At 39.2% G+C, this 19350-nt stretch overlaps 1 protein-coding gene across 3 annotated transcripts in view; it reads right to left on the bottom strand.

Moving 5' to 3' along the window:
* Window positions 1–1950, bottom strand: part of RGS20 (regulator of G protein signaling 20) — a 137300-nt gene extending 135350 nt beyond the window's left edge. For 2 of the 3 annotated variants that reach the window (XM_004375610.2, XM_004375611.2), the window contains exon 1: window positions 1786–1950. In XM_004375610.2, the coding sequence (XP_004375667.1) occupies window positions 1786–1950 (165 nt within the window). Of the gene's footprint in view, window positions 1–1784 lie in introns of all 3 variants that reach the window. The other variant, XM_004375609.2, reaches the window with a different exon arrangement.
* Between the last annotated feature and the right edge of the window lie 17400 nt (window positions 1951–19350).

The raw sequence follows: 19350 nt of genomic DNA, 5'->3' as shown, positions 1-19350 counted from the left end.
AAAAATCCTCACAACTGGACCAATAAGCAACATCATGATAAATGGAGAAAACATTGAAGTTGTCAAGGATTTCATTTTACTTGGATCCACAATCATGGAAGCAGAAGTCAAGAAATTAAAGGACGTTATTGCATTGGGCAAACCTGCTGGAACAGACCTATTTAAAGTGTTGAAAACCAAAGATGTCACTTTGAGGACTAAGGCACAGCTGACTCAAGTCATGGTATTTTCAATTGCCTCATATTCATTCCAAAGCTGGACAATGAATAAAGAAGCCTGAAGAAGAATTGATGCCTTTGAATTATGGTGTTCACAAAGAATATTGAGTATACCGTAGACTGCTACAAGAACAAACAAATCTGTCTTGGAGGAATGTTCCTTAGAAGCAAGGATGGCAAAACTTTGTCTCACATACTTTGGACATGTTATCAGGAGGGACCAATCCCTGGAGAAGGTCATCATGCTTGGTAAAGTGCAACAGTGCACATCTTGCCTACATTTAGATGCCCATCAATCAAGGACTTTTGGCCACTAGATCCTATTTCATTCTAGTTTCTTCAAGACCTAGTGTTTAGATGATAATAGGTTGTGGTTTGTTGTTTGCTGCTGCTGAGTCAGCCCCTGACTCAAGGTGACCCCATGTGTTACAAAGCAGAATTGCTCCATAGGATTTTCTTGGCTGTAATCTTGACAGAAGCGGTTTGCCAGACATTTCTTCCACAGAGTGCTGGGTGGGTTTGGACAAATAACCTTTGCCAAGCAACCAGCTGGCAACTCTTTGTACTACCCAGGCTCCTTGATGATAATAGGGGTGGCATGGAAATTCAGGTGTTATTTGTAATTCACAAATGTTTGAAAGTTCAATTCATTTACACATAAAAGGCCTCCATAAAACTTTTTTAAAATTTTTCTTTTCTGCTTGTGCCAAGTAGTTAAAAAAAAAAAAAAAATCAGGGGAAGAGGCAGATCAAGAGAATTAAATAGAGTGTCTGCAAATAAAGAATGATCACTGTTGGGATATGAGCCATGACACAGGGGCAAATGGATTTTTAGTGTTAAAGTGAATACTTTTCCATTTGCTGTGGTCTAATTTTGCAGCATTTAACTCTTAGCTCTGATCATTATTCGTTAGACACTAACACAAGGCAATCCCCCTCCACACCAAAATAACCTTTTAAGAAATGGTTCTATTAATAGTTAAGAGGATTTACAGACTTAAACTGTACCTTCCGCAAAGATACACACTACACTGAGCAGTAAAATTGCTACTGTTTGGGGACATCATCTTTCTAATGGTAGAAAGTGATGCTGTCTTAGGAATTACCTGGAATTTAGAAAAAAACACCCTCTTAACTCCTTAATGTTCTTATGTTCCTGTATCAGTCTATTGACTTTGTTCTCTAGCAGTCTTTATAAAAAGCAGTCTATATTTTTTATTTCATTACTACATAGGATAAAATCTTTACATCAGAGAAAAACATCCAAGGGCTAATACCAATAGCCACCCAATCTGTGACTAGGTTTTCTGCTTTTAAAAACAGTATCTCCCAAAACAAAAAAGCAATGAGTAATGACTTGTCTTGATAAAGGGACACTGCTGTGGTTGGAGAAAACTGGACATATCCAGTAATTGTCATCATGGTTATAGTTTTTCTCTTGGGGATAAATCTTCAATAAGATAAAGTGAGCAATGGCACTCAAACTTGTTTATGATTTTATGTTCTTTCTGGATAAACCCTCCTCCTTGTCAAGAAAGAATCATGGATTATGAAGAGGTTGTCTTACCTTGAAGTCATGCACAGCTTTGGTGTCCTCTTCATGTTCTGGGGTTTGGTGGATGTTTGCGTTATATCTTTCAGACCTAAACAAGGGCAGAAGTTGCTTCCACACAGATGGCCTGGAACAGTATTTCTGGAAGCCGTCTTGGTCATCTTGGAAAAGCCTGGGCATATTTTAATAAAAACACCAAGACACAATCCACTTTTATTTCTCTTCCTTTGGCCAATGCTAAGGCATCTGTCAGTCTGCTGGCAGCCTCCTTGGAAATTTGCACTAGTCAAAGCAAAAGGATTATCTGTTTGTGGATCAGTAGCTTATGCACAGATCTTTAGTCTTCATTGCAGATGTAGAACCTCTTACTTTGAATGTCTGGGTATACTATGACTGCCCCCTAAAGGCAGGAATGCATTCATAATTCAAACCTGTTGAAGTAAATGATTCGAGTGATATGAAGCTTAGTATATAATGATAAAGAAGGACGTAGATAGCCTGACAAAACTCTATATTAGCAATGTGCGCGAGGCAATTGTACTTGACAATCTTGGGCTATGCAATCGACAGGCAGATGGTCAGCCTAATCTCTTAGGTTTCTTAAAAGATCATTTTAGTAGCAACCAATTTTGCAGCTGTAAACTTATTTTAAACTCATATTCTAAACTTCAGCGCAAGCATTGTTACACCTGTTACTTACATCATGTAAAATTAGTTAAGGTGATTTTCTTATGTGGTAGCTAGTCACCTAATGATGAAACCAAGAATTGGCTTCTAATACCATGCTTTATATTTGTAAAGTGCTTTATAAATATAAGCATATTAAATGGAGTGAAAAAACATAGCAGATAACACATCTCTCCTAAGACGTGACCAACGGCCAAGTAGCCCTGTGGGGTTTGAGGTGCACAAAGGTAAGGGTTCCACCTGTTGATTACTGGGGACTGTAAGCTGGAGAAATTTTTCTTTTGCAAAAGTTCCTCAGACTCCCAAATTGATGTACAGATTTATTGAAATTCCTATAAAAATCCCAGCTGCCTTTTTATAGAAATTGACAAGCCAAGCCTAACATTATTATGGAATTGCTGGGTACCCAGAGGAGCTAAAAAAACAAAACAAAACAAAAAAACCTGGAAAAAGAAGAACAAAGTTGGAGGAGTCACACTTCCCAATTTCAAAAAGTACTATAAAACTACAGCAATCAAAACAGTGTGAGTACTGGTATAAGGATAGATATATAGACCAATGGAATAGAATTGAGAGTCCAGGAACAAACCCATACATTGATGGCTAATTGACTTTTTAAATAATTTATTGTGGTTGAGAATATACACAGCAGCGTACACACCAATTCAACAGTTTCTACAAATACAATTCCGTGACATTGATTACATTCTTTGAGTTGTGCAACCATTCTCACCCTCATTTTCTGAGCTATTCCTCCCCCATTTACGTAAACTCACTGCCCCCCTAAATTTTCTATCTAATCTTTTGAGCTGCTGTCGTCAATTTGATCCCGTATAGATAGATCTTAAAAGAGCACAATGCTCAAAGCAGACATTCTTTAGCAGTTAAGATAAACTATTGTTTGGTTTTAAAAAGACTTCAGGGGATAGTTTTGGTTTAAGGTTTAAGGATTATCTCAGGGAAATAATCTTGGTGCTTCATCCAGCCTCCATAGCTTTAGAAAGTCTGGATTCCATGAGAATTTGAAATTCTGTTCTGAATTTTCCCCTTTTGATCAAGATTCTTCTATAGAGTCTTTGATCAAAATATACAGCAAATTGATTTTTGTAAAAATTTGTGCTTTAGGTGAAAGTTTACAGAGCAAATTAGCTTCTCTTTCAAAAATTTATACACAAATTGTTTCATGGCATTGGTTCTGATCCCTGCAATGTGTCAGCACTCTCTTCTTTTCCACCTCAGGTTCCCTGTTTCCATTTGTTCAGTTTTCCTGTCCCTTCCTACCTTTCATCTTTGCTTTTGGACAGGTGTTGCCCATTTGGTCTCATATACTTGATTGATCTAAGAAGCACGTTCCTCACATGTGTTATTGTTCGTTTTACAGGCCTGTCGAATCTTTGTCTGAAAAATGGGCTTTGGGAGTGGCTTCAGTTCTGAGTTAAAAGGGTGTCTGGGGGCCATAGTCTCGGGGGTTCTTTCAGTCTCTGTCAGATGGGTAAGTCTGTTTTTTTTTTTTTTTTTGTGAATTTGAATTTTGTTCTACACTCTTCTCCCACTCTATCTGGGACTGTCTTTTGTGATTCCTGTCAGAGTATTCTGTGATGGTAGCCGGGCACTATCTAGTTCTTCAGGGCTCAGACTGGTGGGGGCTGTGGTAGTTGTTGTAGTCTTTGGACTAATGTTTTCCTTGTGTCTTTGGTTTTGTTCATTTTGTTTTGCTCCAGATGGGATGGGAGAAATAGATGTATCTTAGATGGCTGCTTGCAAGCTTTTAAGACCCCAGATGCTACTCACCGAAGTAGGATGTAGAACATTTTCTTTATGAACTGTGTTATGCCAATTGACCTAGATGTTACCTGAGACCATGGTCCCCAGCTTTCAGCACAAGTAGCTTGGTCCCTTGAGGTGTTTGGATGTGTTTAGGAAGCTTCTATGACTGTGCTCACTTTGTGCTTTATTATATATATGATTATCCTGTGTATCTGCTTGTAAGTTTTCATTTGGTTTTACTGTTTTTGCAGAGTTGTATACACTATAGTATTTACTGTGGTTGCTTCTGTTTTTTTTTTTTTTTCCTTTGTGTTCCTCTAAGTATCTTTCTTTAGCAAATTGATTTTTGACAATGGTGCCAAGTCCATTCAATGGGGAAAGAAGTCTTTTCAACAGATTGTGCTAGGACAACTGGATTTCCACATACAGAAGAAGGAATGTGGAGCAAACTAGTGTTCATGGTAGTGAAAGCATGGCTAGAAACAGAGAAGGAGATAATGTGGGAAACTGGAAAAAACTGAATTCTCAGGCCCCTCCCAAGCACTTCTGGTCCATTTCTTATAAAGAGCTGCCTGTTGTGGTGACAGATGAGAGCTCTGTCTCCCCCACTTTAGGCCACTGTTATGCATTACCTCAGGTAAAAGGACATTTCCTAAATGGTCAGTGGAACTTACAGAGCTCAGAGGCTTGTATCTAAGAAGTATAAACAACTCAGAGTGGGAGAGATTAATGGCTGTTAATCTAGAAAATCTCTGACTTGTTTGCTAGCTCAAGAGATGGATAGAAAACAAATGGATTTAAACAGAAAGCAGATGGAGTGACGGGCTAATGGAGTTGAACTATCAGAAAAACTCTAAAACTGGCAAATCACAATGAAGATTTCTTCCCTCAGGCAAAGGAGGCTAAAGATGTGCAGATCCAGAGAGGGAAATCCTCCCAGATGCTCATCTTAGATGTGGTTACTGGACATGTCAGGACAGGGAGACCTCTCAGATGGCACAGTTAGTCCTAGTACAGACTTGTAGATCAAGGAACTTGCTCTACTGATGGGAGAAGCAGACTTCGCTATGTGCCATGGACCTAAACAGTTCTTCTGTTCTTTTCCATCATTGTGTGCTAAGAGTGCTGGTGGTAGATTTACCACTGCACCATAGATTGGCAGCCATAAGGACCCACACATGGACTAGACCAAGAGGATTGCAAATCACTAAACAACACTTGACTTTGAGCCAGATACCATCACGGGAAAAGATTCTGGGTTGTCTTCCTTGGGATGGGGTTAATGCATTTTTAATTTCATGTAGGATATGTTAAGTGGGAGCATTTTTGAAAGTGTGTACATGAAAAAAGAGGTTTGTGTGTGTGTGTGTCAATGCTGAGCTGCCAAGAGGTGAAATGTAGTGGATGTCTTTTTTTTCCTTGTCCATCTTTCACATTCTCCTTTTCTTTTTTATAATAACAGCATCCTAGTTTTCTTTGGCATAATATGTCTATTCCCTTCTCAAGAAGTCCCTGTGATTTAGATAGGGCTGACCCTGTATCCAGCTCCAGGTCTGTGAATACAACACACACCTGGGCTGTAGGTGAATTCCATCCTTCTGCCTACAGTGACTGCTCAAGGTCAAGCGTGTGACCTGCCCAGTGGAGTCAGGCCTAGGGCTTTTGATTATCTATTAAAAAAGAAGTGCTTGTTTCCACTAGGTTTACTAGACCAGTAGACTGTAAGTATGGTGCTGTTAGTGTGTATGTCTTTGCGTATACTTGGATAGAGTCTGCCTGAGAATGAACCCAAGTCACTGAGAACCAGAAGCAAGATACAGAAAGAGAGAAAGACAGATTCCTAACATCACTTGAGCAATTCACCACCCACGATGATCAAGACCTAGATTTTTCATTTACATGATCAATGTTATTATTTGCTGTTGAGTCAGCTCTGACTCACGGCAACTCCATGCACAACAGAATGAAACCTTGCCGAATCCTGTGCCATCTTCATGATTGTGGGTATGTTTGAGTCCATTGTTGCGGCCACTGTGTATTTTGAGTGACTTCCAAATAGGGGGATCATCTTCTATCACTATACTGAACAATATTCTGCTGTGAACCATAGGGTTTTCATTGGCTGATTTTCAGAAATTGATCTCCAGGCCTTTCTTTGTAGTCTAGTCTGGAAGCTCCACTGAAATCTGTCCACCATAGGAGACCCAGCTGGTATTCGGAAACCAGTGGCATAACTTCCAGCATCACTGCAACATGCAAGCCACCACAGTATGAGAAACTGAAAGATGGGTGGTGGACATGATCAATAACCTCATTAAAATAAAAAAGCATTACTTCAAGAATATTATTATTATTTGCTTAAGCTAGCTTAATCTGTTTTCTTTTACTTGCAACATATATAAAAGGCATGTTATGGTACCAGGCACATAATAATAAATTGCTGATAAATGCTAAGTATTATTATTATTTTAGCTATGGTGACTGTATTAGTTATCTACTGTTGCATAAAAAATACCCCCAAAACTTAGTGGTTTAAAACCACATTGTTATCTCACAGTGTCTGTGGCTTAGTTCAGCTGCGTCCTCCAGCTCAGGGTCTCTGACTGGCTGCAATCAAGGTGACTGCTGGGGCTGCATCATCTGAAGGCTCACCGGGGCAAGGGTCACCAGGCTCACTCATGTCACTGTTCAGGATCCAGCTCCCTGAAGACTGTTGGGTTGAAGGTTTCAGTTCCTTGTTGGTTGCTGACTGGAGGCTGCTCAGCTCTTTGCCCTGTGGGTCACTCCTTAGGGCAGCTCACAGTATGGCAGCAAGACAGTGAGAGAGAAGAACTAGGCAGAGCACAAGCCAGAAAGAGGTCAAGTCACCCCCTTTTGTAACCTGGTCTCAGAAGTGACACCCCCTTACTTTTACTGTATTCTATTCCTTAGAAGAGGTTGTCTGAGAATGAATCCAGCTCATCTAGAACCAGAAACCAGATACAGAAAGAAAGTCACTAGGTCTAGCCCATACTCGAGGAGAGCCGATTACATAAAGACATGAATTACTAGGAGGCATGGATCATTAAGAGTCATTTTAGAAACTGCCACTGTAACCATATTTTTTCAATTTCAAATTTTAGGAAATTATTTGTCCTTAGGGACCAATGGTGCAGAATCATAAAATTAAGCTACCTGGGAAATCCAGAAGCTTGATTGCTATGAGAATTTAGGGCACTGGTAGAGCATGCAAGTGAAGCCCTGTGTGATTGACATTGGACTCGCTTGTGGCCGTACCAATGGGATCAGAGGCTGGTATGCTGGTTGGTTAGAGCACATAGTAAAGAGATCGCAGTGTCAGTACTCACCGAGCCTGCTAGGAGGTCAAACTAGGCCAGCTTCTTGCAAATGTCTATTGTTGCCAAGGGGATTGTATGAAAGAACATGGAACAATCATTCTTCCATTAAACTAATAACCTATTCTGCAAGCTGAAAAACTACTCAAAATCCCTGTGCAACTGATGGTTAGCTGGTAGCCTAATCTTCACTAGGGGGGCCTGAAGTTTATGATAAACCATCTTCTAGAATGAAATAGCCTTTGAATAGAACTCCTCTGTTTCTATGGGCAAGTGTAAGTTCAATTCACAGATGGAAAGAAAGGACTGGAAATGATGCTGTCTATAACATTCTAGATATTTTAGACTGAAAAAGTTCCTTCGAAAATTCGTAATTTTTTTTACCCCCCTCACCCATTTCTAAACGATAAATTTTCTCCAAACATGTAATGTGATCCTATCCTAGTGAAGAAATGTGACAGATATGGGACATTGACTTAATTTGATGAGTACATTAATTTATTACTATTATTTTTCTCCTGTCAATACATTTTCATCTGACTTCCCTTATATTGAAGAAGCTTAAGGAATATCTTGCCTATGCTATAATATGTATTAGGCCCACTGAGATCAGTAATAGATTGAAGAAATAATGTTAGGGCAATATTGCCAGGAAGTTTCTGCCTCTTCTCTTCTCCCTAATTCCAGACAAATATTTGGTAATGCCGTGATGCCTGTAGAAAGCCATTCCGTTACTGGTTTTGCCCCATGCCTTTATGCCTCCCTGAAAAGAGGAGGGCTTCATATAACCTGCTGAAGCCTGCTGCATCATGACAGGGTATGGCTGAGCTAGTGCGGGGAAGGTGACATACAAAACAGGTCTGGTCACCATCTTTGCTCAGTTTACACAGAGAAAAGTCCTCCAGATTTTATTTGCCATGAAGTCAACTATTTCATCTTGAATTGACCAGATTTGCAAGTGGGTCATGGGTAGAAGGAAGCAAAGGGATTCATTCAAAATCTAAGAATCAGTCTTTCTCTCTTTTGTTCTGTAATGCCCTTAACCTGCTTCTTGATTTGCCAGCCTTGTTCAGAACTAGTGAAAGTGTCAGTCCTTAAGTGGAGTGTAGCACCCCTGATCTCTCCCTCCTCTCTGGGGGCAGCAGTGAGGGTTTCCCTTTCTGTGCTCACAGAGCAATTTTGGATATGCCTCTATTATTGTACTTACCATCTTGTATTGAAATTATCTGATTATATCAGTGCTTTTCAACTTACTTTGAGCAACTCCAAAGAAACTCCAAAGAAAATTGGAGTGCCTGCCCAATTTTGGATATTCAATGAATGTGTTGTTTTATATGTTCAATATGCCTATATTACTGGCATCAACAAGTCCATTTTATTTAGGCTCTGAGGACAGCTTTTAAAAGATAGAGATAAGTTTTACTCAACTATGTTTTGCTAAACTCTTGATATTTGTAGGCATTGAAGAGAGTAGGCTGTGTCCTGTCTTAAAATCAACTTACAGAAAGAAACTTTACATGCATATTATGGATGAGTCTCTGGGCATATTATAGTATACATTCCATTCTTCTCCTACTTCAGCTTCATTTGCAGAACAACTCACATTCCATAACTAAGTTATTAACAAAAGTAGTGGGAAGGGAAGATTTTCATATTTAATTTTTCTGTTGTATAGCTCAAATTCTCATTTTTTTCTCAGATATTCTTGACATCTCATGATGTATAACAATATGTCATCCAAACTCTTGAATTCTTCAACTATTCTTAGTTTCAAGCCACTCACCATGACATGAATTGAAGAGGACTTCTTCCAATACCAAACATATTGTTGTTAGCTGCAGTCGAGTTGATTCTGGCTCATGGTGACCCCCATGTGTGTCAGAACAGAACAGTGCTCCATAGAGTTTTCAAGGCTGTCACTTTTCAGAAGCAGATTGCCAGGCCTGTCTTCCAAAGTGCCTCTAGGTGGGTTTGAACTGCCAACCTTTTGGCTAGTATTTGAGTGCTTAACCATTTGTGCCACCCAGGGACTCCAAATATCAAAGATACTGGGATATATATTTCATTTCCAGTTTTCCTTCTGCTATTAATTTCTAGTTTATTCCATTTTGGTTGGAGAAAGTGTTTTGTATGATTTCAATCTTTTAAAATTTACTGAGACTTGCTTTGTGTCCCAAGATATGGTCTATCCTGGAGAATGATCCAAATGCACTGGAGAAGAATGTATATTGTGCTGCTGTAGGGTGGAGTGTTCTATATAGTCTGAAGGACAGTTTGACAGATATAGTATCATTGGTTGACATGTCTTTTCTTTCAGCACTTTGAATATGTCATTCTACTGCCTTGTGGCCTCCAAGGTTTCTGAGGAGAAATTGGCATGTAATCTTATTGAGGATTTTTTGGATGTGACATTTTGCTTCTCTCTTTATCTCTGTTTTTTTGAGAGCTTGATTATAATATGCCTCAGTGTCAATCTCTTTGGTTTATCCTATGTGGAGTTTATTGAGCTTCTTAATTTGTAAATTCACGTCCTTCATCAGATTTGGAGAGTTTTCTGCCATTATACTTTCAAATATTCTTTCTATTCCTTTCTTCTCCTTCTGGGATTCTCATGATGTGTATGATAATTCACTTGTTAGTGTCCCATATTTCCATTAGGCTTGTCTTCATTTTCTTTATTTATTTCTCCTGTTGCTCTTCATCTCAATAATTTCAATTACCTTATCCTCTAATTTGCTGTTTCCTTCTTCTGCCAGCTCAAATCTGTTGTTAAGACCTTCCAATGAATTTTTTATTTCATTTATTTTGGCCTTCAGCTCTAATATTACTGTTTGATTCTTCTTTATAGTTTATTAAATTTTCATTTTGTTCCTGTATTATTTTATTGATTTCCTTTAGTTCATGGTCCGTATTTTAGTTTAGCTCTTTAAGCATATACAATGTTGTTGTTTTATAGTCTTCTAATCTGTTCATTTAGGAAACCCTGGTGGCATAGTGGTTAAGAGCTATGACTGCTAACCAAAAGGTCGGGAGTTCAAACACACTAGACACTCCTTGGAAACCATATGGGGCAGTTCTGCTCTGTCCTATAGGGTCACTATGAGTCAGAATCAACTCAATGGCAACAGGTTTTCTTTTCTTTTCTTTTTTTAAATCTGTTCATTATCCAGACTTCCATAGGATCAATTTTTGTCTCTTTGTATTCTTCTTTCAATTGAGTCATCCTTTCCTGTTTCCTTGTATGCCTTGGTGGCACAGTGGTTAAGAGCTATGGCTGCTAACCATAAGGTCAGCAGTTTGAATCCACCAGCTCCTCCCTGGAAACCGTATGGGGCAGTTCTGCTCTGTCCTATAGGGTCGCTATGGGTCAGAATCGACTTGACTGCAATGGGTTTGGTTTTTTCGGTTTGGTTTGTATGTCTTGTTACATTTTTGTTGAAACTGTAACATTTGAATATTATAATGTGGTAACTCTGGAACTGAGATTCTTTCCTTTCCCCAGGGATTGCAGCTTATTTATTTATTTATATATATATTTAATTGTTGAAGTCTGTAGTAGTCCATCTGATCAGCTACATCCCCTGACTACTTTTGCCAAGATTGCCTTCCAAAACATGCATGGACAGTTAGGATTTTTTTTTTTCTGGAGCCTATGCCAACTAGTATTTCAAGGGATATTTCTTTGTACTCCATGAAAGAAATAAAAATAAAAAAGCATAAAATATCTGGTTGCCTCACTCCTTAAGGGTTTTTGTTCCTACTTAATGGAGGTTTTAGTCAACTGCTGGTTTAGTGACTTTCCCAAGCCAATTTTTAGAAAACATGTATTCCAATTCTGTTATCTCTGTAGTCAGTCAGTGTCTTGACCGAGTTCACTAGACAGTTCGCTAGTCCTTTGAATATGCTGGCAGGGTGTAGCCATTTCTGGGAGAGGACTAAAATCACTGCAGTGATCTGTACCTGTCCCTCAGGACACCATCAGACCAACCCAACTGTGCACAATGTGTAAACCTAAATCCTGGAGGACAAGATCCCCACTGCTCACCCTAGTACTAGCCAGCTGCTCTAGGAACACAGGCCCTGACTCCATCACCAAGGAGGGGCTGAGGAATGGGGGGGGGGGTGGCGAGCTGGTGCATGTGGCTCACCTAGGAGAGATCAGTAGCTTGCACCTTAATCAAGCACTCCCCTGTTGAATTAAGTGTCTGATCCAATTCCAGAGTTCTATTATTATTTAGGCAGAGGGATGAACCTCTGGAACTCCTTACACGACCATTTTGGGTAACTGTTGTTGTTATTGTTAGATGCCATCGAGTCGATTCTGACTTATAGCAGCCCTATGTACAAAAAGAATGAAACACTGCCTTTGTCCTGCACCATTCTCACAATAGTTGTTATGCTTGAGCCCATTTTTTTTTACCTTTTTTTTTTTTATTGTAGTTCAGGTGAAGGCTTACAGAACAAATAGTTTCTCATGAAACAGTAGTACACATATTGTTTTATGACATTGGTTAACAACCCCACAACATGTCAACCCTCTAACTTCTCAACCTTTTTTTTTGGTGAAAATACACATAGCCAAAGATACACCATTTCAAAAATTTCCACATGCACAGTTCAGTGACATCGACTATGCCCTTTCAATTGTGCCGTTATTCTCACTTAAGATGAAGGCTTACAGAACAAAATAGTTTCTCATTTAACAGTTACTACAAATGCTGCCCTATGACGATGGTTAACAATCTCACAACACATCAACAATATCCTTACTCAGCCTTGGGTTCCTTATCAGCAGCTTCCTTGTCCCCTTCTGCCTTCTGGCCCTTGTCACTGGACTCCTGTACCTCGTTAGTCTCATTTGGTTTTACGGGGCTGTCCACTCCCAGGCTGAACAGTGAACCTCGGAGATAACTTCACCACTGAGCTAAAAGGGTGTCTGGGGGCCATACTCTCGGGGTTTCTCCAGTCTCCTTTAGGCGAGTAAATCTGGTCCTTTTTTTGTGAGTTAGAATTATGTTCTAGATCCTTCTCCAGCTCTGTCCAGAACCCTCTGTTGTGATCCTGGTCAGAGCAGTGAGTGGTGTAGCCGGGCACCATCTAGCTGTACTGGACTCAGTCCGGTGGAGGCCTTGGTAGCTGTGGTCCATTAGTCCGTCGGACTAATCTTCTCGTTGTATCCTGTTCTCTTCATTCTCCCTTGCTCCCGAAGGGATGAGACCAGTGGAGTATCTTAGATGGCCGCTCACAGGCTTTTAAGACCCCAGACACTACTCACCAAGGTAGAATGTAGAGCATTGTCTTTATAAGCTGTGTTATGCCAATTGAGCTAGATGTTCCGCGAGACCATGGTCCCCAGAGCCCTCCGCCCAGCAATTCAGTCCCTCAGGGAGTTTGGATGTGTCTATGGGGCTTCCATGACCTTTCCTTGTATAAGTTGTGCTAGTTTCCCCTGTATTGTGTACTGTCTCACCCTTCACACAAGATACCACTTATCTATTGGCTATTTAGTATTTCCCCCCCACCCCTCCCGTCCCTGGTAACCAGCAAAGATTGTTACATTTTGTGTTTGAGCCCATTTTTGCAGCCACTGTGTCAGTGCATCTCATTGAGGGTCTCTTTTTCATTGACTTTCTACTTTACCAAGCATGATGTCCTTCTCCAGGGACTGGTCCCTCCTGATAACACGTCCAAAGTACGTGAGATGAAGTCTCACCATCCTTACTTCTAAGGAGCATTCTGGCTGTACTTCTTCCAAGACAGATTTATTCTTCTGGCAGTCCATGGTATATTCAATGTTCTTTGCCAACACCATAATTCTTTACCACCACTCATCTATCAGTTTGTTGTACTGTGGTGGCTTGCATGTTGCTGTGATGCTTGAAGCTATGCCACCAGTACTTCAAATACAAGCATGGTCACCCATGATGGACAGGTTTCAGTGGAGCTTCCTGACTAAAACAGACTAGGAAAAATGACCTGGCAGTCTACTTCTGGAAAGAATTGGCCGTGAAAATCTTCTGAAAAATTTGTGTAACTATACACTGCTATTAAAAGTTCTGAATTTTGATCTATCTATATAGGGTCAAATTGTCAATAGCAACTTGAAAGATTAGATAGGCTCCTTAGGGGACAGTGAGTTTATGTTAATGGGGGAAGAACAACTTGGAAGAGGAGGATGAGAATGGTTGGACAACTCGAAGAATGTAATCAACGTCACTGAATTGTACATGTAGAAATTGTTGAATTGGTGTATGTTTTGCTATGTATGTTCTAAACAACAACAAAAATAAATTATTTTTAAAAAGTTCTGAATTGTTTAAGACCTCTCACACCATCTCTTTTCCTTCAGGCCTTGGAAGCCAAATCTGTGCTTCGTTGTGCCTCAGTCACACTAATTGATCCCATGTGATTAAGTGCAGGCACTGCCTGTGGACTTTGATCCAGTGCTTCCCCCTCTGCGGTCTTGCAGGAGTATGGACACTTTCTAATCCAGGGGGAATCATCTCTGCAGTCTTTTAGGCAGCCCCCCGCCAACAGATATGGACAAACAATACAATATTCCACTAGCAAAAGCAAAGTCTGTTCCACACACTCCTGAGCCAGAGAGCATGCCTCTGGGAGTGCAGTTGTTGGTTTGTGGTTCTCCCCTGCAGCAATGGCCTCTGCCACAGTGCCTCCTGCTGCACAGGTGGGGGAGGGCAGAGAGAGTATCCACGATAGAAGGAAAAAAAAAGACAATATTCTTACTGCTTGAGAGAAGGCCTTTTTTCATCTTTATTGTTATAAAAGTATATACAGTGAAACCTGTAAGAGCTGAAACTCGACAAGATTGCCTTGTTTTTCTGGGTCTTGCAAGTTTTCCGCCTTTGACAGTGCAGTCTTACCACTTTCTACCACTCTTTATTAGTGGAAAATATTTGAATTTTCCTTCTCTGATAGGTTTCCACCTTACACAGGTGTAACTGAAATCTAAAACAAACAAACTTCCAGGGCTCCTGCTTCTCTCTGTCAAATATTTTTGTGAGTTGCACATGCAAGTTATATAAAAACAACTTCAAGAGTACATTGGAACATGAGACTAACAGTTGCAGTTGGTTGAAATTCTGAAATCAGGATAGGGTTGTTTACTGGAAAAAATGCTTTATTTTTATTCTCTTTAATATGCATTTCAGGAACTTGCCAGGTATGGAAGCTGCAAAATATGTACTAGGAAAGGATAAAAGAACTACAGAAAACTTGGGAAATATTTTGCTGATTTTTTTTTCCCATAACAGTACCACATTTCAGCATTTGGGAGTTTATTAGTATGTGATTAGTTTCGTTCTGCTGCTCCTCTTTCTATGAGAGATTTTTCTCCATGGTTAGATTTGCTTTCAAGAAAAAGCTCAGACTTCCACTTCTGGCCAAGATAGAGTGACAGTGGCTGAATTTACTCTTCCACCTGAAACAAGGAAAAAATTCAACAAAGTATATGAAAAAAATGGTTCTTAAGACATTGGATATCAGCAGTGTAGGACAGTGATCCCCAAGAGACAGGAAACAGATAAGGTAACTCTGTGAACGTCCCAGGTTGCTGCAGTGAGAAAATTTCCAGGAAGTGGCATAGAGAGGGGGACCCCAGGTGGAGATCAGTGGTCTCCCTGAGGTGAGGAGATGGAGCAGGGGATCCAGAAAGGCCAAGGATGGAGTTCCCAGAGCAGACTACTAGGGAGGAAATAGCTGCACAGAGAGAGAACTTGGAGATCATCAGAGGATCTCTCTTGAGTATTTAGCTGAATACTGATCAGTGCACTGCTATGAGGAGAGTAGTCGAGGCCAGGAAAGAATCACGTAAAAGGATTAGAGGAAACAATCCATCGAGCTCACAAAGGGCTGAGAATAGTGCTGTTCTTACTGGCCAGAGTGGGAACAATTATAATTCACAAGACATTGAACCTTTCAGAATTCAGAAGGGTTTTGCCTCAGTATTAGGGAAAATTAACTCTAAACTACATAGTGCTCTGAACCCATCTAACAAGGCTTAAATGCAAGACCCAGAAGGATTAAACTGCAGGTAACGTAAGTGTGTCCAGAACAAAGCTCATGAATATGTATAGGAATAATAAAAATCCAGCACCTACAGTATAAAATCCCACAGATAAAAATCACAGTATCTAGCATCTAATAAAAAATTACCAGGCAAGGAAACGGGATACATGCCCTATCTGAAAACTTAAATCAATTGAAACATCATAAAATGACACGGATGTTTGAATTAGTGGACAAGGACCTTAAAACAGTTATTATAACTGTATTTCATGTGTTCAAGAGTCTAGGGGAGGGATGGAACATGTTAAGTAGAGACACGGAAGATATAAAAAAAGACTCAAATTTAATTTATGAAGGTTAAAATTTTAATGGATGGGATTACTGGCAGATTAGACATTGCAGAATGAAATATTAGTGAACTTGAAGATATAACAAAAGAAATTACCCAAAATAAAAGACAAAAAGAAAAAAATCTGAAAAACAAACAAGTAGAGCATCAGTGAGTGAGCCGTGAGACAACCTGAAGCAGTCTAATGCACATGTATTTGGAATCCTCAACAGAGAGCGGGGTAGGATATAAAAAAAAAATTGGAATGAATAATGGCCAAAATTTTACCAAAGTTGATGAAAACTATAAATTTATTTTTTATTGTGCTTTAAGTGAAAGTTTACAATTCAAGTTAGTTTCTCATACAAAAATTCATATACACATTGTTATGTGACCCTAATTGCTCTCCCTATACTGTGACAGCGCACTCCTTCTTTCCACCCCGGATTTCCTGTGTCTATTTAACCAGCTCCTGACCCTCTCTACCTTCCCATCTCGCCTCTGGACAGGAACTGCCCATTTAGTCTCATGTATCCACTTGAGCTAAGAAGCACACGCTTCACAAGTATCATTTTATGTCCCAGAGTCCAGTCTAATCTTTGTCTGAAGGGTTGGCCTTGGGAATGGTTTTAGTTTTGGGCTAACAAAGAGTCCAGGGGCCATGTCTTCTGGAGTCCCTCCAGTCTCAATGAAACCATTAAGTCTGGTCTTTTTACTAGAATTTGAGTTCTGCATCCCACTTTTCTCCTGCTCCATCAGGGACTCTCTGTTGTGTTCCCTGTCAGGGTGGTCATTGGTGGTAGCCAGGCACCATCTAGTTCTTCTGGTCTCAGGCTGATGAAGTCTCTGGTTTATGTGGCCCTGTTCTGTCTCTTGGGCTAATACTTTCCTTGTGTCTATGGTGTTCTTCATTCTCCTTCACTCTGGGTGAGTTGGGACCAATTGATGCATCTTAGATGGCCACTCACTAGCTTTTAAGACCCCAGATGCCACTCACCAAAGTGGGACGCAGAACATTTTCTTAATAAAGTTTGTTATGCCAATTGACCTAGATATTACCTGACAGCATGGTCCCCAGACCCCCACCCCTGCTACTCTATCCTTCGAAGTGTTTAGTTGTATTCAGGAAACTTCTTAGCTTTTGGTTTAGTCCAGTGGTGCTGATTTCCCCTGTATTGTGTACTGTCCTTCTCTTCACCTAAGATAATTCTTGTCTACTATCTAGTTAGTGAATACCCCTCTCCCTCCCTCCCCACCCTTGTAAACATCAAACAATGTTTTCTTCTGTGTTTAAAACTTTTCTTGTGTTCTTATAATAGTGGTCTTATACAATGTTTGTCCTTTTGTGACTGACTAAATTCAGTCAGCATAATGTCTTCTAGATTCCTCCACATTATGTTTTACGGATTCATCGTTGTTCTTTATTATTGCATAGTATTCCATTGTGTGAATATACTGTAATGTGTTTACGCATTCGTCTATTGATGGGCACCTAGGTTGTTTAAATCTTTTTGCTATCGTCAACAGTGCTGCAAGGAACATGGGTGTGCATATATCTATTTGTGTGATGGGTCTTATTTCTCTAGGATATATTCCAAGGAGTGGGATTGCTGGATCATATGGTATTTCTATTTCTAGATGTTTAAGGAAGCACCAAATCGATTTCCAAAGTGGTTGTACCATTGTACATTCCCACCAACAGTGTATTAAGTGTTCCATTCTCTCTACAACCTCTCCAACATTTATTATTTTGTGTTTTTCGGATTAATGCTAGCCTTGTTGGGGTGAGATGGTATCTCATTGCAGTTTTGATCTGCATTTCTCTAATGGATGATGATTGTGAGCATTTCCTTACGTGTCTGCTAGCTGCCTGAATATCTTCTTTGGTGAAGTGCCTGTTCATATCCTTTGCTCATGTTTTAATTGGGTTATTTGGTTTTTTGTTGTTGAGATTTTGTAATATCTTGTAGATTTTAGAGATTAGACACTGAATGGATTTGTGGTAGCCAAATTTTTTTTTCCCAGTCTGTAGGTTGTCTTTTGACACTTTTGGTGAAGTCTTCTGATGAGCGTAAGTGTTTGATTTTTAGGAGCTCCCAGTTATCTAACTTCTCTTCTGGTGCTTGTGCATTCCATGTATGCCATGTATTAGGGCCCCTAGTGTTGTCCTTATTTTTTCTTCCATGATCTTTATAATTTTCAATTTATATTTAGGTCTTTCATCCATTTTGAGTTGAAAATGATAAATTTATAAATCCAAGAAGCTCAATGAACTCCAAGCACAAGAAACATGAAGAAAACTACACCAATGCACATCATAATCAAATTGCACAAACTAGTGATAAAGAGAAAATCTTAAAAGCAGCCAAAGCAAAACAAAGAAGAATAAAGCTAAGGATAACAGTAGATTTTCCTCAGGAACAATGCAAGCTAGAAGGAAAAAAAGAAAAAGAAAAGGAAAAGAAAAACTTGTCAACTTGGATTTAAAATATTGAAAGGAAAAAAAGTATTGTCAACCTAGAATTGCAGTGAGCTTATGGTAACAGAAGGAACAACTCAGAAAAGGAGGGTGAGAATGGTTGTACAACTCAAAGAATGTAATCAATGTCACTGAATTGTACATGTAGAAACTATTGAATTGGTGTATGTTTTGCTGTGTATATTCTCAACAACAACAGCAAAGTAAATAAATATTTTTAAAAATCCCTATGGGTCACAACAACAACAAAAAATGATAAAAAGGAAGGTAAAATAAAGACTTTTTGGAATACAGAAGCTGAAAGAACTAATCGCCAGCAGACCTGAACCCCAAGATGCATTACATGAATTCATTCATGCAGAAGGAAAATGATACTAAATTCCCAAATCTGGATGTGCACAAAAGAATGAAGAACACTGAAAATGGTAACTACAAAGATAGATATAAAGATTTAAAAAGTTATTTAATTCACATTAAAAGACTGTTTAAAGTAAAAATATTAACAATGCATTCCACAATTTATAGCATATGAAGAAACAAAATTTATGACAGAAATAGTACAAAGGTCAGCAGGGGAGAAATGGAAGTATAGGGCTGTAAAGTTGTTATACTATATATGAAGTGGTATAATATCACTTGAACGTAGATTTCGATAAATTAAATATATATACTATAAACCCTACAGTAACATCTAAAATGTAAAAAGAATTATAATTAATAAGCCAACAAAGGTGATACAATTATAAAAAATACTTGATTAAACCAAAAGAAGGCAGGAAAAGTGGAAAAAGGAAACAGAGAAGAGGTAAGACAAATGGAAAATAAATAGTAAAATGATAGATTTAAACCTTAACTATACAAATAATCACATTAAATGTAAATGGTCTAAATACCCAAAATTAAAAAGCAGAAATTGTCAGGTTGGATAAAAAACAGGAAGACCCAATGATATACTG

The sequence above is a fragment of the Trichechus manatus genome, unplaced genomic scaffold (genome assembly GCF_000243295.1).
Source record: "Trichechus manatus latirostris isolate Lorelei unplaced genomic scaffold, TriManLat1.0 scaffold00038, whole genome shotgun sequence".
NCBI classification, from domain to species: domain Eukaryota; kingdom Metazoa; phylum Chordata; class Mammalia; order Sirenia; family Trichechidae; genus Trichechus; species Trichechus manatus.
The sequence above is the reverse complement of the archived record's forward strand: the minus strand, read 5'-3'. Positions and strand labels throughout refer to the sequence as shown.